Source organism: Amblyomma americanum, chromosome 6 (assembly GCF_052857255.1).
Source record: "Amblyomma americanum isolate KBUSLIRL-KWMA chromosome 6, ASM5285725v1, whole genome shotgun sequence".
In the NCBI taxonomy this organism is placed as follows: domain Eukaryota; kingdom Metazoa; phylum Arthropoda; class Arachnida; order Ixodida; family Ixodidae; genus Amblyomma; species Amblyomma americanum.
Genome location: NC_135502.1, coordinates 114726914 through 114752202, shown reverse-complemented (window position 1 = coordinate 114752202; position 25289 = coordinate 114726914). Strand labels below are relative to the sequence as shown.

At 48.2% G+C, this 25289-nt stretch overlaps 1 protein-coding gene across 2 annotated transcripts in view; it reads right to left on the bottom strand.

Moving 5' to 3' along the window:
- The window catches only part of LOC144094938 (CRISP/Allergen/PR-1-like), a 67128-nt gene extending 44752 nt beyond the window's left edge, over positions 1–22376 (bottom strand). For both annotated transcript variants that reach the window (XM_077628805.1, XM_077628806.1), the window contains exon 1: positions 22343–22376. In XM_077628805.1, coding sequence (XP_077484931.1) covers positions 22343–22359 — 17 coding nt within the window. In that variant the 5' untranslated portion in view covers positions 22360–22376. The remainder of the gene's footprint in view (positions 1–22342) is intronic.
- Between the last annotated feature and the right edge of the window lie 2913 nt (positions 22377–25289).

The following is a 25289-nucleotide window of genomic DNA, read 5'->3' as shown; positions in this document are numbered from 1 at the left end:
TGAAGAAAGAGAGTGCGTGGACACTCTTTCCTGGAAAATAGAGTGCTTTGTGAATGAAAATATATACGCTTATCTCTCAAATTCTTTGCCTCAATATACCGCAGAATCAAAACACCGACAGAGCTGCGCTCAGATTTCGCATTAGGGATTATCGTAATCGTCCTTAAGAATATTTAAAAAACAATTTAATTCCACTCGGCTAAAATTGATCACCTTCCCATGCTCAGACACATCAGACACATGGCTGCTGCTTTAAAAAGGAAACCTATTTTTCGGCACTTGAAGTATAAGGCTCTCAAGCTGGACCTTAATCCCGGTTTCAAAAATTTCTTTCCTTATTTTTCTGGGCGCTAAAGGATGGTCGTCTGCTAGAAAAGTGCCTCGCGTCGAAAAGTGCGGGGCCGAGTTGCCCGAAGCGGATATTTGGGTGTTATCATGAGCAAAAGAAAGAAGAGACACCTCACCCACGTTGTGTTCCGAACCTTGCCGCTTGGCAAAGGGGCGCCATCTGTCGAAGCACTTAGGGTGTCAAGACCCACTGGCTTTGACACCAGGATTGCTTCGTGGCAGAGCAGCATAGAGTGGCAAGGTTCGAAACACGAGGTAACGGGGGAGAGGGGCGGGTGACTTGTTTTTGCTCACGATAGCACATGCGCGTCGGTTTACTCGTTTAGATATTTAGCGCAGAGTCCACGGCTGCTCAGAGGAATCACATGAATCTACTTCTATAGAATGCCGGTTATTCGTGGACGCTGTTACACTGGTCAGTGGACGGTGTGCGGACCCAGCCATGAGACCCTTCATGACAAAGTTACTTCTGCATCATAGGAGGTGCGAGTCGAAAAAAGCGATCTCGGCAAAAAAGGCCGCCACCGTCTGGAAGACATTGAAATAACGAGCGTTAGCTGTTTGGTTTACTAGATGAATGAAGAAAGCGAAGAACACGTCGCTCGTCTCGAGAAACGGATTGGATTGCTACCATGCTCGGCTACGTGTGCACGCACGCCGCCTAGCGGAACGATCGCCGCCTAGCGCCATCTATCAGAGAAATTGCGATGAACGTTTACCCATTGTCGAGTTGCACCCCCTGTTGTGCTCGCGCTTCCTTCCTGCTGTTGAGTTCGGCGAATTTGGACATGGGAAGGATTCCCTGAGGACCGCCGCGAGGGTGGGTGAGCCCTCTGGGGGAGACGTGGCTGGTATATCGGAAGCAGCGACGATAATAGCTTCTCCACGTGTTCGTTCCGGTTCTCAGACGACGGAGTACAAGATCAGTGTTGCCCTATTCAGTCACGCTGGGGTTGAACAATTGCCCGAGTGCCGCGCCTTCAACAGAGGTTCCGCGTTCCGGTCATCAGTGCAAGATCTTTCAACCCCTGCTGGGAGACAGCCCGCATTCCTGTGTCACGCAGGCGCCTTCCGGGTCCACATGGGCGCGGTCCGGACACACGTGCGCGCCCACCTGGAGGCCGCGTGGACGACAACGTGACCGGGTCCTGTTCCCTTTCCCTGGACCGAGCTGCGAGAGAACATCAGGACCGCCCTGCCGTGGGTGGCACCATCAGTGCCATCGTGTGATTGGACATCATTCTTCGAACTGTATTCCCCAGCTAGGGATCTGGGGAATACGAAGAGTATTTAACGAGCTGCTGGTTTGGTACCAGAAGAGAGCCCCCCTCTTGAGAGATACCCTTTGCTGGGAGAGACTCCCGATTGCTAAGAAGCTCCCTTTACTGAGAGGCACTCTCAGTTGCCCTTACTTGTACATTATGTAAATAGTCTTTGTATAGAGTTTTCCAAGTTTTCTTCCTCCGATCGTCCTCGTCTCTTCTCCGGCCCAGTCACGCCACCTGAATCCCAACAACTGGATTGCAGCTGTGGGACGTCCACGTGAAGTTACCGGCTCCAACGGACCTCGGCAGCTACGGGACTGACGGGCGTCAGCTATACGTTGGCAGGGTGAGTGCCCAATGTTTTCCGTTCATTTCGCCAGACCGTACCACCACAGGCAGATGCTAGGGACGGACTCCTGTTGTCTGGGAAATTGATTTAAGGAAACTGTTCTGTTCACATCAAGCTATGGCTTTTGTTTTATTGGGCTTGCTAACGCATGGTAAAACTCACGATGGAGAAGTTAAAAGTGCAGGAGCTGCTCGAAATTTGCCAGGAGCTGGAGATTTCGCAACGTTCTGCGAAAAGAAAAAAAGAAATTCTCGAGGTCATGCGGCAGGAGGAGGTGACTACTGAAGAGGTCGAAGATGCTTTGGAAACGACTTTTGGACGCAAGAAAGAAAAAAGAAGAGCTTCGGTTGGCTCAAGAAAGACGGATGTCGTTAGAGCAGAAAGAAAAAGAGCTTCGGTTGGCTCAAGAGAGACGGGAGGTCGGTGAGGCAAAGGAAAAAGCGAGACAACATGCTCGAAAAATGGAGCTCGAAATCGCGTCGAACGGAGAGAATATGGCGCGTCTTAGCCCTGTAGCTTCGGTAGAGGAGCAAGGGAGGCAGAGATTGCAGGATCTCGTCTCACCATACCGCGTGGGAGGCGATATTGCACTCTTTTTCGTAAATTTCGAACGTGCATGCGGGAAGGTGCACATCGACAAGAGCGCTTGGTCGGAGAAGTTACTTCCTCTCCTTCCGTGCGAGGCGGCCGAAGTGGTGGCTCGCCTCTCACGGGAAGAGTGGGACGACTACGAGAATGTAAAGAGCGCACTGCTTAGAAAGTACCGGCTTTCGGCTGAAGCCTTTAGGCAGCGATTCAGGCAGGCAAATAAAGGCGGAGAGCCGCATACTGACTTCGCGTACCGGCTTAAAGTCAACTTCAACGAGTGGCTCAAGACCGCTGAGGTGCACGGAAGTCATGACAAGGTACTGGAGTGCATCGCACTAGCGCAATTCCAGAAGATCTGAGGATATGGCTGCAAGATAGGCTAACAGATATAGACCTAGACAAAGCTGCAGAGCTCGCAGACGAGTATTACGTTCGCCGAAACCTCCAAATCAAGACAGGGTACGATAACAGGTTTGGAAAAAGAGAAACCTATTTAAAGAGAATCCCCGATTGAAGTGTGCCACCAGCACGCCGGGATCACCGAGCAGAGGATGCGAGATCAAAAGGAGGAGGTAGCGAAAAAAAGATTGAGTCACCCAAATCTGCCAATTCGCCGAAACAGCAGGCACCTGAAGCTCGTGCGTTTGAAGCGCGAAAGCCCATTGTCGCTATAATTGCAACAAGAAGGGTCACATGTCATTGAACTGCAAACAGCAAAAGATGGCGTTCGCGTGCATGCGAGAGTCGGAGGAAAACCTTAAATTTCTGGAGCCATACATGCGGGACGTGGTGATAAATGGCAGGAAATTCAGGGCACTGCGGGATTCAGCAGCTACTATGTATGTTGCTCACCTGTCCTGTGTTTCCTGCACGGAGTACACCTGTGAATGCGCCTGGATTAAGCAGGTCGCCGAAGAACAGAGTGCATGCTTGCCTATAGCGAAGGTGATTCTAGAGGGGACTTTTGGCAGGCTAGACACAGAAGCGGCAGTTAGCGCAAACTTGCCGACACACTTGTCCTACCTGTTTTCGAACAAATCCGAGCAGCTGCTGAAAGAGAAAGGTCTCTCTTTCACCTCGGGCTTGGCTTGCATGGCGCTAACACGTTCTCGAGCGCGAAACCTCGCAAAGAAACTTGACTGCGCTCCGATAAATGAGCAGGCACCGAACCACTCTCCCGACCAGCCGGGGGATTCTTGCAGGAAAACTGATCCGTCTAAACCGCACGAGCATGGCCATGAAGGTGTTCCCGAACCAGCTGTAGCTCATGAAATCCAAGGAACTGCCGATTCCGTAGAGAATGGGGCAACAGGAACCAACGCGAAGGGTTCGAAATTAACACCTGCTTCGAGTTGTTGGGAGGAGTTGACTAAGGTTGATAGCAAAGCACTCATTGCAGAGCAGCAAAGCGACCCATCGTTAAGAGCTCTAAGCAATAATGTGAGAGAGGGAGTCGCCAGAACGAACATCAGCTTTCACGAAAAATTAGGCCTTCAGTACCGGAAATACTGCGACTCAAAGGGACGCGTATATGAGCAACTCCTGGTGCCTGAGAAGTACCGGCGGCAGCTTCTAGAGCTCGCACAAGTTAATGCATGGGCGGGCCACCTGGGCATAAAGAAAACAAAAGCTAGATTAGCCCTCGAATATTACTGGCCTCGCTGCTGGAAAGATGTGGAACAGCCTGTTAGATCTTGCGACACCTGCCAGCGGGTCGGCAAGTCGACGGATAAATGGAAAGCGCCCATGACACTAGTTACCATCATTGCAGAGCCCTTTCGGCGTCTTGTAATAGATACTGTCGGCCCACTGGCAGCGTCAAACTCTGGTTGTCGCTACATTCTGACCTCACTGTGCGTGGCAACCAAATTTCCCGAGGCCATTTCCTTGAAGGAGCTAAGTTCCGCATGTGTTGTTGACACCCTTTTTTCAATTTTCTCTCGCGTGGGGTTCCCTGCAGAGATACAAAGCGATAACGGGAGCGTGTTCACAAGCTGCTTGACAACAACGTTCTTTGAACGGTGTGGGATTAAAATAATCCGCAGTTCCATTCACCACCCTCAGTCAAATCCAGTCGAGCGCATGCACTCAGTGCTTAAGCGGATAGTTAGGTATCTGTGTTTTGAGCATAAGACAGATTGGGAAGGCTGCATTCTAGCAGCACTCTTTGCAATGAGATCCGTCCCCCACGAAAGCACAGGATTTAGCCCCGCTGAACTAGTCTACGGGCGTGACTTGGGGACCCCGTTGCGCATGCTGAGGGAGTCACGGGAGGGTTATGGAGAGGATCTCTTTGTAGTGGAATACGTTCTAAAGCTACTGGAAAGACTTGCGAAAACCAGAGACCTCGTGGAAGCAAATGTCAGAGCAGCGAACTCACTGTCTAAAGGGTACAACGACAAATCTGCACGCAAGCGCACCTTTCAACCTTTCGACCAGGTGATGTTGCTGCGTCCGTCAAAAAGGAACAAGCTTGAGGTGCAATGGGAAGGGCCAGCTAAGGTGGTGTCCAAGCTTTCGGACACCAACTATGACGTAAAATTTAAGAACAAACACAATCGAATAATCCACAGTAATTTGATGAAGCCTTATGTGCAGCGTCAGGTCATGGTTAACATGGCGCTGAACATGCCAGAGGAAGAGATCTCAGACATACCTTATGTCCCACATGAGGACGAGCAAGCAGCGAATGAGCTTCTAAATTCAATCGACAGAGAGCTACGTTTGACGGAAAGTCAACGAGGAGACATGAAAAACGTCGTCCGCGACTTTGAGGCGATGTTTTCAAACAAGCCAGGAAAAACAACCCCCATCGAACACGACATTCAGCTGTCAAGCGAACAGCCAATCAGGAGCAAACCCTACCGTGTCTCTCTAAGACAAAAGGAAATCATTGAGACAGAGATCCGCCGTATGTGCGAACTTGGCGTCATAGTGCCCTGCGAAAGTAACTATACGTCACTAATCATTATTGTAGAGGTTCCAGGCAAGGATCCGAGACCTTGCGTGGACTACCGGGGACTGAATTCAATCACAGTGGACCAGACCTACCCCATTCCGAACATCGAGGAGAGGGTTGAAACAGTCGCTAAATCAGAATATATATCCACACTGGATTTAGTTCGTGGTTACTGGCAGGTGCCACTCACTGAGCGCGCCAGCAGGTACGCAGCATTCGTGTCCCCCGCGGGCACGTTTCGCCCTTTAATGTTGAGCTTCGGCTTGAAAAATGCCCCGTACTATTTTTCAAAGTTAATGGACCAAGTGCTGCGGGGACTTGCAGATTTCGCTCTCCCCTACCTTGACGACGTGGCCGTTTTCTCACAAAACTGGGAGGAGCACATTGAACACCTGCGTATTGTGTTGAGCCGACTGCTTGAGACTGGTTTAACGGTAAGGGCGGGAAAAGGCCACCTGGGGTGGGCCGAAGTGAACTATCTTGGGCACGTGGTTGGACGAGGCCAACGCAGACCTTCAGAACTTAAAGTGGCTGCCGTGGTGGAGTACCATCGCTCAATAATAATAATAATTGGTTTGGGGGGAAAGAAAATGGCGCAGTATCTGTCTCATATATCGTTGGACACTTGAACCACACCGCAAGGGAAGGAATAAAGGAGGGGGTGAAATAAGAAAGGAAGAAGAGGTGTCGTAGTGGAGGGCTCCGGAATAATTTCGACCACCTGGGGATCTTTAACGTGCACTGACATCGCACAGCACACGGGCGCCTTAGCGTTTTTCTTCCATGAAAACGCAGCCGCCACGGTCGGGTTCGAACCCGGGAACTCCGGATCAGTAGTCGAGCGCCCTAACCACTGAGCCACCGCGGCGGGTGATCGCCGCTCAACCACAAAATCGGAACTCATGGCGTTTCTTGGCCTAGCAGGCTATTATCAGCATTATGTAAAGGGCTACTCTGGTTTAGCCAGCCCTCTGACCGACGCGCTGAGAAAAAGTGAGCCTACCAATCTTTCTTGTGACCAAAAGAAAGAGAAGGCATTTCAGAGTCTGAAAACGGCCCTAAGAGAGCGCCCAATACTGGCAGCGCCAGATTTCTCGAAACCCTTTATCATACAATGTGATGCCAGCGACCGCGGGTTAGGCGCTATTCTTTGCCAGGAAAGCGGTGGTAGGCACACACGACCTGTCTTTTACTTGAGCCGCAAGCTCAGCACGCGGAAAGAGCCGTATAGCACGTCTGAAAAAGAATGCGCATGCCTCGTTTCGGCTATTGACAAACTGGCATGCTACGTCTCCGGGTCCCGTTTAACAGTAGAAACGGACCATTGCCCTTTGACTTGACTGCACAATATGTCGCCCAAAAATGGTCGTCTACTGAGGTGGAGCCTGGCACTCCAGCACCACAGCTTCGAGGTTCGCTACAAGAAAGGCAAGTTCCACACAAATGCCGACGGGCTAAGCCGAGCCTTTTAGCTGGTAAAGAGTTTACCAAAAGAGGATGTCCCCAAAATTTTAGTTAAGGCGCCCGTGTGCTGTGCGATGTCAGTGCACGTTAAAGATCCCCAGGTGGTCGAAATTATACCGGAGCCCTCCACTACGGCACCTCTCTATTCTTCCTTTCTTCTTTCACTCCCTCCTTTATCCCTTCCCTTACGGCGCGGTTCAGGTGTCCAGCGATACGAGACAGATATTGCGTCATTTCCTTCCCCAAAAACCAACTATTATTATTATTATTTATTTATTTCATATTCTCTTCCTAAAGGAGAGCGTATATCTCCCACTTTCTTTTCAGTAATGTTGTTCATAATTAGGTAACATACCTAGGAGTACGTTTTTCTTATTTCGGCCAAGGATAAGTAAGAGCGAGTGGTGTAACGCGCCTTGACTCTGATGCATTGGGCCGGGCAAATTTGAACGCCACGTCGGCCAAGTCCAGTCACTTATTCAAGTACCGCGCGCCCTCTAAGCTCCAACCTGACTTCATTTAGCGAATTTTTTCCCCTTCCAAGTGCGCCTCGAGAGGGAGCACACGCCTTGGAGGATGTGTTCATTCAGGCAAAACATTTGATCTTTTCAAGTTTTAGTTGAAGTTTTTTGCTAAATGCAGTTTTGGCCCTGAGTTCTGGTCTGGCGGGATGAGTGGGTTCTGAGGGCACTTGCTTTTGTCGGGTGTGTTTGGCGTCTGTGATCCCTTTTGGCTAGCATTGCGGAGAATTTCCCAAAACGGCCATCTGACGAGGGGAAGCGATGCCGAGCTTCGGCACTGAAGGTCATACGAAGACTCCCAGAGAGCATCTGATTCCTGGCACGCCCAGTCAACCGAGCTACGTGCGAGCAGTTCACCTTCAGGGCGCAATATCTGGCGGCGGGGGTGCTGTTGTGCTCGCGCTTCCTTCCTGCTGTTGAGTTCGGCGAATTTGGACATGGGGAGGATTCCCTGAGGACCACTGCGAGGGTCGGTGAGCCCTCTGGTGGAGACGTGGCTGGAATACCGGAAGCAGCGACGATAATAGCGTCCCCACGTGTTCGTTCCGGTCCTCAGACGACGAAGTACAAGATCAGTGTTTCCCTCTTCAGTCATGCTGGGGTTTAAAAATTTCCCGAGTGCCGCGCCTTCGACAGAGGTTCCGCGTTCCGGTCATCAGTACAAGATCTTTCAACCCCTGTTGGGAGACAGCCTGCATTCCTGTGTCACGCAGGCGCCTTCCGGGTCCACATGGGCGCCGTCCGGACACACGTGAGCGCCCACCTGGAGGCCGCGTGGACGACAACGTGTCAGGGTCCTGTTCCCTTTCTCTCGACCGAGCTGCGAGAGAACATCAGGACCGCCCTGCCGTGTGTGGTATCATCAGTGCCATCGTGTGATTGGACATCATTCTTCGAACTGTATTCCCCAGCTAGGGATCTGGGGAATACGAAGAGTATTTAACGAGCTGCTGGTTTGGTACCAGAAGAGAGCCCTTCTCTTGAGAGATACCCTTTGCTGGGAGAGACTCCCGACTGCTAAGAAGCTCCCTTTACTGAGAGGCACTCTCAGTTGCCCTTACTTGTACATTATGTAAATAGTCTTTGTATAGAGTTTTCCAAGTTTTCTTCCTCCGATCGTCCTCGTCTCTTCTCCGGCCCAGTCACGCCACCTGAATCCCAACAACTGGTGGCAGCGGTGGGATGCTGCTACCTGAATCTCAACACCCCTCAAGATACGTCCCAAACGAAATTTGCTTTGTTTGGGGAGTCAAGGTGGGCCTATAATTCGGCTTGCGGTGCGATATGGTGACGCTTCAATTAGTAATTGCATGTATACATTGTTTAAATATTATTTAACTGTGATTTTATTTCTATACCGCAGCCAATATGGTTCTATTTGCCTACCAAATTCGGCATACAGCTGTCCCCAGATGGGTGCCCGTTGTTGTCGGAGTATATATAGTGGAACGAATGTGCAGCGGTCCCTTACCGGGACAGTTTTCCTACGCTAGTGACTCTGGCGGACTTCCGCGGGCTGTGTATTTTATAGGTTGTACTAGGCGACGGAAGTCGCATTATTGAACTTATTTGTTCTCTTTAGGGACGATAGTCCCTGGTTTGTTTTTCGTCTAGTAAACTTCTCTTTAAACCCGTTCTAGGATATTTTTGGTGAGGGGAGGGGAGGGATGAAAGGGCACAACCAATTATAATGACCGCCATCTTGGATTTGAGAAACAGAAACTATGCCGCCATTTCGTCCCCCGACGTCATACTCACATAGTTCCACCTCTATCCACCATATTTGACTGTGGCGTCATCATTGGCACGCGGCAGGTGGTTGTTTCTACAATGCTATTGTAGATGGCGCTACAAATGCGAGATGCGCTCTTTTCTAGTTGCAGCCACAGATGACGCTTTGATCTCAGGGGCGTTAGTGTTTCTGTATATGCTCCCGCAGGGAGCAGAGTTCGGCGAAGGTCCGTCATCATGTTCCAAGCTATGCGGGAAAGCCACTGCTCGTGCGTACAGGGGCTGCGCTGCGTTCATGAGCTCGCTGGGAAGAGTGCTTGGGATTTTTTTTATTTGCATACAAATTGCACTCGATCGCAAATTTTTAAACATAACGCCGAAAAATAATATTTTATTTGCCGAGGGCGTGCACAGAGCATGAAAAAAAAATCGCCAACCGTTAACAGCAAATCGTAGTCATGACAAACTGACGGAAAAATACTAATAATGGCCTGCGTGTTTTTTTTCTGTAACAAGTAATTTCAGATGAACAAGCAGTCCCGTTCCGGATGGGACCACGTCTGTCCCGTCCTGTCTACCTTCGTGCTCGTCTAACGCCACTGGTGTGCACGAAAAATGTGTGAAAAGTAGCCGACAGGAACAGGAACACTAAGGGTGATAGAAGACCTCACAAAATCTCGAAACGTGATGAGTAGTTGCTGCCACAGATGGCGCAGTGATCAAGGGTCGTAGCAGACCCCACGAAATCTCGAAACGTGATGAGTAAGAGCTCACGCTCTTAAAAATTGAAAATCTGTTTTTAGGAAAGGAAATGACGCAATAACCATTATTTCTCAATGCAGTAACCGTGTCACATATCTCGGAGGACACCCGAACCGCGCCGTCAAGGAAGGGATAAAGAAGGCAGTGAAAGAATAAAATAAGAAAGAGGCGCCGTAGTGGAGGGCTCCGGAATAATTGCGACCACCTGGGGATCTTAAACATGCACCGACATCGCAAAGCACACGGGCGCATTTTGCGTTTCGCCTACACCGAAACGCGGCCGCCATAGTCGGGTGCGAACCCGGGTACTCCGGCTTAAATAGCGCCTAAATAGAAGCAGAAATGGTTTTCGGAGAATTCGAGGTTTTTCAAAAATTCGAACCTACGGAGTTTCTGGGAAAGCATGCAAAGTATTTTTGCACTAACATTTAAAATGGTGACGTAATCATTGATTAAAACCGCGATGTTGTTCAGTGAAGTTCAGAGAAGTGGGAGAAAATTCGTAGTGACGTCTTCATCGTCGAAACTTCACGTGTCTCCTGCCTTCGCCTGGATGCTGCTGTGCGTCGTGCGATGCTGCCAAACAATGCTTTGTGAGCTTCACCTTCGATGGCGTTGGTTTTCTTCCATGAAACAACTGTTCCTTCGCTCGAAACGTAACATCACCGTACGTGACGTCATTATCTGGGCCTCTGCCCGTCACTGTACACTGCAGAGAAGCCTCAACGCCGACACCGCTTAATTCGGCGATTACGTTGCCATTTCAAACACTAGGGCAAAACGATTTTGCAGGTTTTAACTGCATGTTTCACACCATTCGGCCTATTAAACTCATCGAATTTTAAATCATCTTCAGTTGCCCTGAGCCCCGACAACGCGCCGTCTGGCGTTTTGCATTCCAGGAGCGCTTGCACACAGGTTAGCGTTAACAGATGTTAACGTTTTCACCGACAAAATTTCGAAAACAAGCTGGAATTCCTATCCTTCAGAAACAACGCCAAAATTTTGCGCCTTGAAGTCAGGTACCAATTCATGTCAAAGTAAATTAAAATTACATTCCTTAAATTGCGCATTGTAGACAAGGCCAACACCCTGAAATTTCGCACGCACACTAATTGAGCCCCCATTTCGTACTGAAAATTTTTATTCTTGCCCTAAACTGCACGCGAGTGGAGTCAAGAGGTAACTCTCAGTAACTGATTAAGAACTAGTGATGTGGGTCTCAATAATAATTATTGTGTGCAAGTTTGTCGTTTTTATTTTTCGTGGCTACCTTCGTTATTTTTATTTGTATTGAGCTGATTTGTTAACTAAAGCTCATGTCTTATAAACTGCGCAAAATTCTAGTTACCATCTGAGATTCTTGATGTTTTGGTGAAAGTCTTTGTTCTTGACTCATTATCAGAGTTGTATATCACTGTACCTTTTCATTGCTCTTTTGGGTTACACCACCTACTTGGATCTGAATTGCCAAACTTAATAAAAAAAAATCTGTGTTCAGCGCTTCCGCATCCGTAATTGAGCTGCCTCCCATCGCACGGGCGCTGCCCCGAAAGCGTTCGTCAAAAACAACAAGTGCAACTTGGAACACAAAGCGGAATTTAAAACAGGGCGCCCTTTGCGTAGGTAGCGGCTTGGCGCAATTATGCCAACCATTCATCAGGTCAGTGAAGTTAAGCTACTGTTCTAGCGGCTCGCTTTTAACAGACAAGCTTGACAAGCTTATCCTGAAGGGAGGTGAAGCAGTGGAAGCCAAGCGTTAGACAACATTTTCAATCACCCGCAGCTAACTTAAAACACTGTTGTAGAACAGGATTTGGGGTATCCTCTGCCTTCTGTGCGGTACCTGCAGCTTATTGCAATAGCAAAACACATTTTTGTACTTTTCGGCTTTCTGGGATAAAAATCGCGTTAAATCATATGCTAATTAAGTTTCCTCCGAGCAGAAAAAACATCTGAACTCATGCTTCACACAAAAACGAACAGCTCAAAGAAAACAGCGTCGAACTACTCGTCGGCTACGCTCGTTCTCGCTTCACAACCGGGGCGACGCCGCCGTTGCATTCTCCCGGCGAGGAATCTCATCGGAATGGATGCTGCTAAGTATTTTTCCGCGATCAGCGCGCTTGCGTGGTCGGCTTCTTTCCGAGTGGAAACCATGCGAGACTGAAACGTGCTCGGCGTGGCGTAGCACACACGTCTCGCTGGGAAGGCGTCCGTGATAGCGCGCTATCGTGTTGTTGTCCTGTTGTCGGCTACGGTTACGTGGCTTCTCCAAATCAAGGCAGACTGGGCTGCTGCTGCACGGCGCTCGCTGGCCGAGGCGGCGGCATTGCGAGCGCTCATACGGAGGCCTTGCTTTTGTCGACTATACTTGCCGACCATACGCGTATTTACTGGGCGTCGGAATTGGAGACTTCGCTTGGCCTCGAAAGGGATACACGGAGGAGCTGTGTAACATGAGCTCGAAGGGGTACGAAGAGATTATTTCAGGCACTGTAACTTCTATTCGAGCTGTTCGCTATCTTACTTAAGCACATGGTGGGTCAGCAGCATTTCACAGCGATGCTGTTCTGCCCTTTTAGGTGAAACGTGTCGGGACGCTGACGCCTTGCAGACTTATTGGCTTCCGAACTTGGTCAGCCCACAGGTCTGGTCAGCTTCCAGATCTAGTCTGCTTTCAAACCTGGGCAGCTTCCAGACATGGTCTGATGAAAGACACGGTTAGCCTTCTAGGCCAAGCTTGGAAGCGATGGCTTCCAGAACTGACACAGGGTCCCGTGGTCTATCAAATGACCCTGGTTGTAGTAAGAAGCATAGATGTTGGCGCACGTGAACCTCAGTAAAACAGTGTTGTGAATATGAAGAATTTCAGCCTCTCCACCAGATGGAACCAGGCATAAGCATGAAATGGCTAAAAGAACATGAACGTCTGTCTACTTGCTATCGTCAAGGCACGTGACAGAAGCCTCTTCTAGGATGCAGAAGAGTGGCATCCGCTGTGTTCGTCTTACACGCACACCATACTAGTCTCTCCCAGTGCGGAGTTCGAACATTTTCCTTGTCATTCGACAAGCACTGCTCGCTCCGCCAAAAGCCGCAGCTCCATTAAACGCGTGCTGCATCTTGTGATCGCCTGGCTCGTGGGCTCATCAGCTCTGATATAGATGGCTCATGGACTCATGGCTGGCTCATGGCTGGCCACTGGTCGCTGGAAGGCCAGCCCCGACCAATGGTTTCATCGCTCGGCTAGTGCTTGTATGAACCGTTGGTTAATCTGTTTATAAATATTTCGTGCCAAAATGTATGCGCATATTTGAAACTGCAAAGAAAAAGATAAATCGTGCGGTTGAGATGGCATCTGCTGGGTTCAACATGCAGTGCGACGCGCCCCCTTTACTTTTCGCGCTGTGAATTCACGTTACAATCGACCACCAGTGCTGATGATTGGCCTCATCGGCAAGCCCATATATATAGCGTTCCATTTTATTGTGACATTCCGTGTGTGCTACGAGGATCCACGTTCGACGGCGCGGCGTAGACGGAGACCCGTGACAGCGGCATCATCAATTACCCAGCCATGCTCTTTGAGTGACGACCAGAACAACCGGACCCGCCGCCGCCCCGGGGAAACAGGCTTTATCCTCCCCAATTTCCGGGCACATTCCAGGACAAGGGAGCTGTCAGCGGGCCAGAGCGCGCCGTACCACAGCCGACGCTATGCGCTACCGCGAAGACATTCTTTCCCTCCTTCCCCTTTCGACGTGGGCTATCGCCGGGAAGGCACCCACAGCTTCCCGCCGTGCCTCGTGAACAAAAGCGCATTCCCAGAAGGGCCGTGACGGACACCTGTCATGGCGGACAGGCAGTACTCGCCAAGAATGTGGAAAGACAGGCGCTAGTGAATTAGCTCCGAAGAGAGAGCCTGTGTATACACTCACTTGAGAGAGAGTGGTGGCGTTTTTGTTGTTTATTTAGTTTGTATTGTTAACAGACTCTGGGTTCGAGGCTAAGCCCAACCCAAGGGGTGGTCCCCATCTCGCATGTTATTTTGGATTGGAGAATTGATGCTTTGGGCGGGCCACTGGAAATGACCGCCCTTAGTCCTTTGTTAATCAAGTGCTTAAAAGCACATGTAAACGGATGCAGTCCAGTCTGAGCTGGGGCTCCATGCTTAGCATGTAATGTGATGCTACTTAGGCACTAACCTGCCCGGTCGATGAGTAAAGTAGTGCAAAGTTTGTTCTGTTGTAAAATTATGCTCTGCTGTCATCATCTACAAGCTCGCCTCCTGTTCATCTTCCAAGCCGAACGACACTAGAGGAAGGGTTTGTGAACCATCCTCGAAGAAACGGACGACTATTGAAATTCTACTGCATACACGCTCAGGACGACATCGTTAGCGAAGAGGGCCTTCAGCGCCGAAGCCCGACGGCGTGCAGCTTCTGCCAGCAACCGCTCGAGCCCAACTCCGGAGCCACTCCATCGCCCCCATGAAGTCGTCGGCACGTAAGCTCGGACGCCCCAGCCTCTGATGTATAATCTTAATCATGTGTAATTATTGAATATACCTGTTTGTTTAAACTGAGCCATACGGTGTCTCTTTGCCTCTCCGTCCCGTGTGGACCTGCGCATTATGGGGGTCATCACATTATTCTATTTTGTTCTTAAGTTAGAGGTTGGTGCTGGAGACGTCGTAGAAGGGTCTTTACCAGTACCACTGTAGCAATTAAGTTTACTCTCTTTTTTTGTTAAAATTAGAGCGCACGCATAGGCTATCTGACAGGTTGCGCGCAGCATGGAAGTAAATTGTAGCACCTTGCACGTAATTTTTAAAAAATATTACCTAGCCATTTCTGAAATCAGGTTCACAACCCTTTCTGTTTCTTGCAAGACCGCTGGGTGACTGAAGAATCAGATGGTGATGTATGAGTAGTACTCGTTTGGAGGGCGGAAACCTGAACTTCTTTATTATTGAAACGTGGACGCATATAGCGATAAGCAGGGGTTGTAGTTTTTGCTTAAATTAAAAAAATAGGCCTAATTCATTTTATTTTCATAATCTGCGTTAAAGGAAAAAATTGGAGAGGATAATCAAGACCCGCTTTAAGTGTATGACGCGATAGCGCAGTGGTTTAGTATTTCCATTCTGAGTATTTTGACGTCTTTGAACGCATTGTTAATATGTTTTCAATGTTTTAATCTGGTAATTGATCATTTAAACACTCTGATTTTCTTAATTAGCATCATCAAGCATTGGCTTTTCATTTTGAGCATTTGGACATCTTTGCTATCGCGAAGTCAGTGTCCTTCGCATGTACTCCACATCTTGCTGGCTATTGAGTATGAGTTACAATCGGACAAGAGAGATAAATTGTGCAAGCTAGGAGCGCGATGATAACTGAATCGTTCGATTAAGCAGTGCAGAGGTGAGTTTTGAAATGTTGCTCCGCTAGTGTAGACAAAAGACGGGAGCAGATCCAGACGCTTCACTACCGCGCCAAGGTTCGTCTTCTAGCGTCGCTCCTTCTGCCCACAGAACGTCATTACCTTGTCAGAACCTTTACATGCGTAAGGTATTTTCGCAGGCCCTTTAAGGAGGACACTGACAGTGTTTGCGACCGTAACAAGCCACTGTCAAATTGAGAGCATGCACAAGCGTAACGGAAAAGTGTTGTTCTCTGGCGTCTGCTACGGTTCAGCGGCACTTCCGTCGCTGATGTCACCACGCGGACTACGTGATAGGAGGCCCTCTGGCTCCTCCTGTATTTCGGCCGTGGTCACTTTTTCTATCTTTCATATTTGAAACGTTGTTATTGTGAAGCGTTTGCCGCTTTCATAGATTGTTCCGTGGCTGAAGGAGCGAGCAGGGGGTACATTCACGAGACTGTTCGGCTTGGAACCGGCTCCATTCCATTCCAAAAACCTTTATTTCCACCAGAGAAGAGGCTCCCCTACTCCCGATCTCTGGCACGCAGGCCTAGGGGTGGGGGCCGGGAGCCTCGCATCTAAAGGCAGGCATAGAGTTCTTGGTCTCTTGCGGCCTCCAGTGCCAGGTGAATGACTTTTTTCTGCACGGCGGGGTCCGCGGAACCGGCTCGCTTCGCCGCGTGACGTCACCCGGGCTGACATCGCTCAGCCAAGTGGCCAAGAGCGTGCGGCGAACCGCGAAGTAGTCAGCCGCTTCCAATGCGAATCGTATCGTGGATGGATATACCCCAAACCGAAATTTTGGAAATAAATTTGCATTTTTTCCTGTCTTACGGAGCGATCACTTGACCAAGCCATAACTTTTTTCTTCGCCTACAGTATTTAATGCAGCAAACACGCCATTTGGGCATTAATTGCCTGATCATAAACCACTCTTGCTAACAAACCACCCAAGATAAACTCTCTCTTACTTTTGAGTGCACAAGGGTACTACATATATCATCGTAAGAAAAAAAAACGGTAATTCTTTCTTGGAAACGAATATTCCGCGAAAAAAAAAAAACGAAAATTGCGTTGTGAAAAAAAAAAATTCCCTTAATTTCAACCCCTAGGAATGAGGAAGTCGCCGGTCCTAAATCACCTTCTTCCATTTTTCCTATCTGCCCTGGCTGGTCTTCAATGGGAAAGTGCGCGGAAAGCGCATCTAAGCTTTGCCTCGGTTTAGCATAGAGAAAAGACCAGGCACTTAACTAAAAGTTATATGCTCGACGCTACCTATTTTCGATAGTATGCGCTCAGCTGCCGGCCTGAAAGACGCGGGTTCGATTCCGGCCGCGGCGGTCAAATTTCGATGGAGGCGAAATTCTAGAGGCCCGTGTACTGTGCGATGTGAGTGCACGTTAAAGAACCCCAGGTGGTCGAAATTTCCGGAGCCCTTCACTACGGCGTCTCTCATAGCCTGAGTTGTTTCGGGACGTTAAACCCCTATAAACCTATAAACCAAACCTATTTTCGATAGTATGTCATGAAACGAATACATACGAATATCTGTATTAGGACATCTCGAACAGTCTCATTCATACCAGATGCATCCGACTTTTCAATAGGCATTGTGTTTTTCAGTTTGGAATGAAGGTAGCGGCGGCGTTTTTTTTTTCTCTGTGTGCGATGTCTTTAACATGACGATTCCCATAATTCCTTCTGCATTCTGTGTGGATCATGTGGGAATCATATGGAACCGACAATCTAGTTAGACACGCGGAAACGGTGAAATACACGTGGACTCCTGAAGACAGGGTTTTATTGGAGGGGAGTAGGAAAGGTTTTTATCCTGCAGTGAGATTAAGTAGGCTGATGACGATGATTGTGACTTCAAACACCTCATAGGACATCATCTGCAAACCATGGAAACGGATAGATACCACAAGGAAACAAGTGAAAAAGTACAGATTTTTGTATCCCTCTCTTTCTCTGTGTTCTTATAGTGAAATATCCGTGGCTCATACAATGATGATGATGATGACGGCGATAATAATGTGTCTATGCGGAACAAAGACAGCAGCGGCCAATGAGCTCAAAGAGGGATGTTTTAGGACAGCACAGGGTTCTGAAATCTGTTATGAAGGTGAATTTGGATAAAACTTGCAATTAAGTCAGCTCAGGTCTACAGCGTCTACTAAAACTTGCATTATGTTTTATACGAAATCTTTCAGTAGGGCTTCTTAACTGATCCCCAGTTTATAACAGCTTATGTGTCATGAAGGCTTATGTGTCATGAACTCCGTTGGCGGACGGCATTACGCTTTCACGGCACACGATTTTAGCGTTCCGTTCTATGTGACATACAGGAACCGTCCCGAATTTCGGCATTAAAGATATCGAGTTGGCACGTGTGTGGCACATGGAACGGCGCCACGTGCCACCCACGTGCTTACGGCGACGTGGAAAGAGAGAAAACGAGCGAGGGTGAAAAACAGCGTTGGGCTCGGTTGTGTTTCTATAATTTGTTTCTGGCTTGCTGGCTGGTTTACGTCTGCAGCGAGCACATGTATGCCCCGCTGTACTGAAACACGGACCATGCCAAGTCTGCCAGGGTCGCCGAAAACAACGATAAGGGTGAAAACAAATTTACATTTGTTTTTTTTAGTGCATTAACAGAGGACCAGTCTTTTTTTTTTCTTCTCTCTCTCTTTACTCAATCTCGAAAACAATCGGTCAACTCGAAGCCGTATACTCAGCGATTCGACGCAGTCTGGCGACTTGGTCGGTCAGACTGCAGTGGTGTATCAATTTCACGCTCTCTGGCCCCGTTTCAATTCTTCCAGCGGGAAAGCTGTCTGCTTGACAGGCGGCAGCAAACCACCCTGACCCCTACAGGACATCCACTGACCCCTATCTCTTTTCCTCTTTCTTTTTATTCTGACACGACTGAAAACTGATAGCACTATCTCCAGACAAGCATTAATCGAACCTCGATCCCGTGCTCATATGACAGATCGGCGCAGCCATAACAACGAATTTGTTGTTTTCACGAGATTCTGTGTACCGATAAGACGCATTTGTACCTGAATGAAAGAAAAACACACACAAGAGGCGATTCAGGCGCGCAGTTCGCATTGCAGTCCCAGGTGCGCCCCGTGTCTCTGGATTCTGACTAAAGTAAGCTTGGTCATGAAAGAAATTATCGTCACCTCGATGCACACCTAATCTGGTTAGAGATAAAATCATTTAATCAGTGAACTTGGTTACGAAGATCACAGCTGCGAATGTAAACTCACCACGTCCCCTCACATAATAGGTCGTGAATTTCACACATTGTGATGTGGCGTTGTTAAACATTCTGTTGTACTGCACGGTATTTGTGACTGTGAGGGCGACATGGACTCCTCAAACTTAAGTCTTGTCTCTCACGATAGTTTTACATACTGTTGCTAATAAATAATAGTTACAAAGTACCCTTCTTAATGAGATGCGTACGCAAGCTACGGTGCGCAGTGTGACCTACGCATACGGGCAATTTCTGATTCCGCGCTAATCGAAGTGCGGCTCCCAAGGCCGGACATCGAAACTCGAGACCGTGACCTTGGTAGCGGGAAGCTGGAGCCACTGGGCCAACGTGGCGCATAAGCAACCTTGGTTTACACAGGATGCTGTTTTCCATCGCAGACACCTTTGTCAAGTTTTTCATCCTTTCAATATTCGTTTTCCCCAGATGCCCAACGCTGAATGACTGCTGGAAGCATTTCAACCCACACCCATGTCTAGGTGCGTAACTGGGTTATTCGAGTGAGAATGCGTAAGAAAAAAATTATAAAGTACAGATGTGAACATAATCATCGTACGACACGGTAAGGATGCTTTTAGACAACCTTCATTGCAGGAGTACTAAAGGCCTGAAATGCAGACCGGAGGTACGTGGCAAAAGAAATAAACGCTGGAAAGGACTCACTTTATGAGTTGCTACTGCTCAACATACATCTCGGCGGCACTTGTTTGGGGAGTTGCGCATAACAGGCAGGGAAGTGACAAGTGCGATCCACAGTTTTAACAGCCCTGATTTGCTATCTGTGAAGCTTGTATTTCGTGACAGGTCCCTAATTCGACAATACGCCCACATCTCGTTCTTGATCTCGACCCCTGCTCAGCTAATGCTGTTAAGCGAAAACACTGCAGAACTATCAGCACTTGTTTTGTGCTTTTATGGGGCCAAACGACCCAAAGCGATTCAGACTATGAGACACGCCGAAGTGGAGGGCTCAGGATAATTTCGACCACGTGGGGTTCTTTCACGTGCACTGACATCGCACAGTACATGGGCCTCTAAAATTTCGCCTCCATCGGAATGCGACCGCCGCGGCCGGGATCGGACTCGCGTATTTCGGGTCAGCACCCGAGCACCATAACCACTGAGCCACCGCGGCGGCTCTGTCAGCCCTTGTAACTACATTGCTTGATCACGCGACCCTTCCTGCACCCAGGGAAGAAGTGCGGCGATGTGAAACGCTGTTCTTTCCCGCGTGCGTTCAGTGCATAATAACTGCCCCTTTTGAAGGGAGTTCGAGCGGTAAGGCATTCCATAATGCTTCATTCTGCGAATGTTTTCCGACATCGCAAATGCATAGTATGGGAATTCACTACCTGTACTGTTCTGGGAAGTAATGGTCGGCCCCGCAATCTATGTGGCATAAAAAGATCCGCAGAAGAAACTACACTCTAAACACGAATAGGCCGATATGGGAGTAACAGAGGAGTACGTTGTCCTCTAGCGGCAAATAAAAGGGAGTGTGCTAGAGGACATCGTACTCCATTTTTACTCCTTTCTGTTCAGAGTAATGTATATCTTGCGCGTAATTCGCTTGAACAATCGATAATCGAGATAAAAAACTCTTGTCTACAAGCAGAGAGGGCGACCAGAGACGCCTTTCCGAGAAGCGAGTCTCGCTTCGATAAAGCATCTATCTAGACTTGGAACGTACGCCTGGCACGTTACGGCGCCTCGGTGATATAGTCGAATTTTGTGCTTATTGTGGTCATGGCCAGTGTGTATGAGCTCATCGAGAGCGATTAGATAGTGTTTTGTTTGCATCAAGAGAAGTAAGGGGCTGACCCGCGGCCCAAACGATACCCCAGCCGAGCATCGAGAGCAGCGGGTCATGTGACGTCACCCTGTTTCCCGCTCAGAGGAAATGGGCTTCCCAGTCGGCCCACCTTGACGCAACCACACAAACCTTACTCGTCCTAGAGCAACACAAACAGCCGCAATATAACAAAGGACCTATGTTATTGCTGACCGCGGCAACATCCATTATTCAGCAAAATAACGGCTGTCTACCAAAATGTGTTACCTTTATAATATCGCCTGTGAGAGTACACACTTTTGCTAACCTTACTGAGAGACATTAATGGCTGTCGAAACGCAATATCATCCATAGGCAATATCATAAACCAACACCTCTTTGTAGACAGCCGTTACATTTCAGCAGGAAAGTGTCGTGGGACGAGTTGATTCCCATCGATTACATCGATATGGGTTGCGCTTAAGGAAGGTTCGCAAAAGATACCAGGCAGGACGTCCCGTCTTGCCTCTCGTGCGAACGTCCCTTATCGTTATAGCAACCCACCTGGCTGCATTCGAATAAATACTGGCCGTACAGATGTGAAAACCACAACCTTTTAAAACAATACGATTATAGACAGTTCCATGATGGCCTCTTTCGCCACAGCATTCCTGCGACGTTTTTGACATTAGCCTCACCAGACCCCGCATACACTATAATGCACATTTGTCTTTACGGGCTGAAAAAAAAAGCCTAACTTTTGCAGCCTAGGCGCCGTTGAAAGAGAGAGGGTACACAACGTGCTCCCAAGCAATCAGCTTTTCAAGAACTGTGCAACTATAGGGGCACTCTGAGCAGCCTTCCAGGTTGATTGATTTCTCTAAACCAGATATGTGCTCACAGCTGCCAAATACCTCTCATGTTTCTCATGCTTTACAATTAGAATTTTATAACTTTGATTTAAATACGCCTTTCGTCGTGCATTTATTTAACGAAATAAATATCATGAAATGTTGTTGCATGTTTTCATAGTCACCGAGGCCCGTAAAGAAAACATGTAGAAAATTCATAGAGCAACAGCTGTCAGGCCTACGGCTGCAAAAATCTTAGTGTACATTCATTAACCATGCTTGAGATGTATTTGGTTTAACGCTGACGAGCCGAACTATCTGTCTGGTTTGACGAGGTTAGGGTGCTTAGATGTGCGAAAATATTCTCTTTAAACAAATTCCAATGCCTTTTTATGTAGCGAGTCGTCAACTCCGCATCGCATTTCGTGGTTGGTTTATAGTTTATGGGGTTTAACGTCCTAAAGCGACTCAGGCGATGAGGAACGCCGTAATGGAGGGCCCCGTATAGTTTCGACCACTTGGCGTTCTTTAACGGGCACTGACATCACACAGCATGCGGGTCAAAAATTTCGCCTCCATCAGAATTCGACCGCCGCTGCCGGGATCGAACCGGCGTCCTTCTGGCTAGCAGCCGAGCACCATGACCACTCAGCCAGCACTATTGGTTGCAGAGGGTTAGCACAATTGCTTCTCCTCTCTTTGCCGCTGTGACACAATCAGGGCCGTGTGTTACAGCGGCAGTCGTTCTGACCACTCGCTAGAACGTGAGCGAGAGCCGGCTCGTGTTGGGCCCGTCTATAGATCAGGAGGCTGGGGAGAAAAACAGTGAGAGCAATGTCCCACGTATGCAGCCCTTCCTGCACGAAAACTGGTTCGCCGCTACGAGAAATGCCCTGCAGCACGCGATTCTTTAATCTATGCGCGTATATCACGAAGCGATAAGCGTGTCACCTAAACAAGATGCCGCGGCGCCGTTCGCCGAAGCAAAAAAAGCAAATACACGCAGACTAGGCTTACCCCGGGCGGTGGCTCATCCTGGTTAGCTTCTTCGTTTCGGTAAATCACGACTGGGATTATGCTTGTTTGCTGAATCTGGGATCTTGGCCTTTTTTTTTTCCTGAGTTGCCTTCATCCTTTAATATGCTTAACAAAGCATTTAAGAACGAATAAATTCGCGGTTTATGGATCATTTTTCTTTTTTTTTTCTATAGCAGTTTCTTTTTCCGGGTTCTGACGATTAAAAAAAATTTACCCCGCTAACTCTGGCGTTTAAGTGACTGTCTTAAAGCGGATGTTAGCAACCACTCTCGGTAGTAAAAACGCTTGTTGAAAAATTTCACAGGGAGAAGGCACATACACTGCGTTTTTTTTATGTTTCATTTTATTTTCAGACCATTTTTATTTTACGGATGTCCCATTTTCGGGATATTCTGTTAGCCTGTTTCATTTCTATTTCGTCGAGCCATTTTAACGCGATAGCCTTAAGGAGCTCGTGTTGCAGAAAATCCGGCATCGGCGGCGGCATCGTTGACCGAGAGCGAAAAATCCCCAGAGAAGCAACCTAGGAGGCAGGCGGGCCATCTAGGTGACGTGACCTTGCGGCGAAATCGCCACCTGCCCACCGGATTGTGAGAAAAACTGGCCACCATGGCAGTGCCAGTTAAATTAATGATTGGTCGCTCAGCAAGAGCAACCTTGGTCTCACAAGGCCCACCGGTGGCAGCACCTGCCATCGAAGGGAAGTGGCGCACTGCTTAATTGCTGCTCCACTGTGCCAGGTGTGGTAGGAGGGCTCCCAGGGATCAATGAATGTAGTGTAAACAATGACCAATTCTGCATATATGTGAAGTGACTCATTACTCTACCGCGTCATACCCTTAAGGCGGAGTTAAGTGTTCCCTCCAATTCTTTAACTGAGTCTCCGTCCGTCCATGTGTTCTCGTAACCTCAGCGCTCGTCCTCATCTATCTTCCTTCGTCCCAGTTTTAAATCACGCTGTATTACGCATACGCAATAGATTAACAACTCGCTCAAGCTTCAATTTTAACCTTTTCGGGGCTGTTGCATAAAGCCTAGTGGCTAAAACTGGGCAAACTCTGCGATGAAAATTCATATTGATGGCAGATAATTGTTGCCACTTAGCGCAGTAGACATGTTGGCAGAGTAGTGGCGCTAAGGAGGTCATTACGGTCTGCAGTTTTTCGGGAGAATGAAGGGACAAAGACATCGGTGGGAGCGTGTGGACAGCTGATATGAATAAATATATTAAGAAGGAAAGGCGGCAGTAACTTTCGCATTCTTGATGGACACGTCACCAGGGCACCGTGGGGAAGGAATGAATCAGGGGATGAAAGAAGGCAGAAAGAAGTGCCGCAGTGGAGGGCTAAGGAATAATTTCAATCTCTTGGACTCATTTAATGTGCACTGACATAGCAGAGCATACGGTTGTGATTTGGAGCGGATGTGAAGTCTGGTGAGATATGCATGGCGCCAGGATAATGTATGGGGCGCGATCAGGATGATGGTATTGCGAGCTCTATGCTGTTTACACTGGCCGCGGTGGTGGCGCTCGAACAGAAAGCGGCACCTGAACTTTACAGCGCTTTCGGTCGCTGAAGGATGAGGAGTGAGGCTGTAGCGATCTTTGCTCTGCCTCTCCAGTGACCACGTGGTGTGGTGCTATTGCCCTGAAACAGTTAATGGCGGGTACCCACTGCGGTGTATTAGCCAAGACGCAGGCGGCGACTTAACAGGTCCACAAAACGTTTTTCGTTTAGAAAATGAAAAAAAAGTAAATAAAGGAATGTAGGTTCGGTGATTTAAGTTAAGAACAAATCGTCATATGATGCTCCTGCTACGCGGCGGCTTCATTTTTAACTTTCGCAACCGTGCCCTAGAGCTGTCTGTCAGTCTGTTGTTGCCAGGAAGAAAGAAAAGGAAAATGCACAGACCTGCTCACTGGCTTAAGACGAGCCACAATCGCTACCACGTGCAGATAGTATGAGAGTTGAAAGTTGGGATAGAAAGACAGGATAGTAAAGACGCGCTAAAGACAAGGCCGATCCCGGAGGCAGTGCAATACCGTTTGGCCCTAGAGCTGATCGTCCGTGCTCAGTATACCTTCGCATTATGGCAATGGAGAGCTGGTTGTCTGTCTCCTTAGCTCCGGCGACTGCATGCACTGTAGTGAAGATAGAGTCCGGAGTTTCACCAGAGTAAGGTGCGGGTTCTGAAATTACGCAGTTATTTTCTCGCCTAAAAACAAAAAGTGCGCCGATTAAACTCCCTTAAGTAAATGCCGCTGAACGTTACTATGCAGTACTACCTTTCACATTTCTATATGCAACTGATGGCTGAATATGCCGCAAACAGCAATTTTTCCTACTGACATGGTGTGCATTTCTTGCGTTCCAAAACATATTTACCTGCTTTTTTGCCTTCAGCAGAAAGTGAGAAAATGGTTAGAATTTCTGCTGTGATCAATAAAAATATTTATAAGCTTCAGAATGCTCTTTCTGGCGTTTCATACTTAGGAAAAAAAAATTCTTTTGAATCATTATATACCCAAGCAGGACGCCTTTATTCAAGTAAAAAAAAATTCTTAGTCATGCAATAAAATTACTTGTAGTTTCGTTGTTACACTGTTTTGCTTTCATTTGCAAGCTTGTGATGGTGGCCACGACACGAAAAAAATTTCGACAAAACAAGCCGGGAAATTGTTTACCAGCAGCACCACATACCATATATATTTTTCAGACATCGAAGATGGCCGAGCGCCTGGGTCATTTTAACCTGGAATGACTCAGTTAAGAAGAGGTCTCTTCGGTTATAGATACAGAAACCTACTCAAGGGCGTTTTTGAAATCAAAGATTTCATTAACACAGATCAGAGCTAAGGCTGGCGTGTAAGTCTCGCACGAAGATATGTAGCAGAATGTCCAGAAAAAAGAAGTTTGAAAACCTT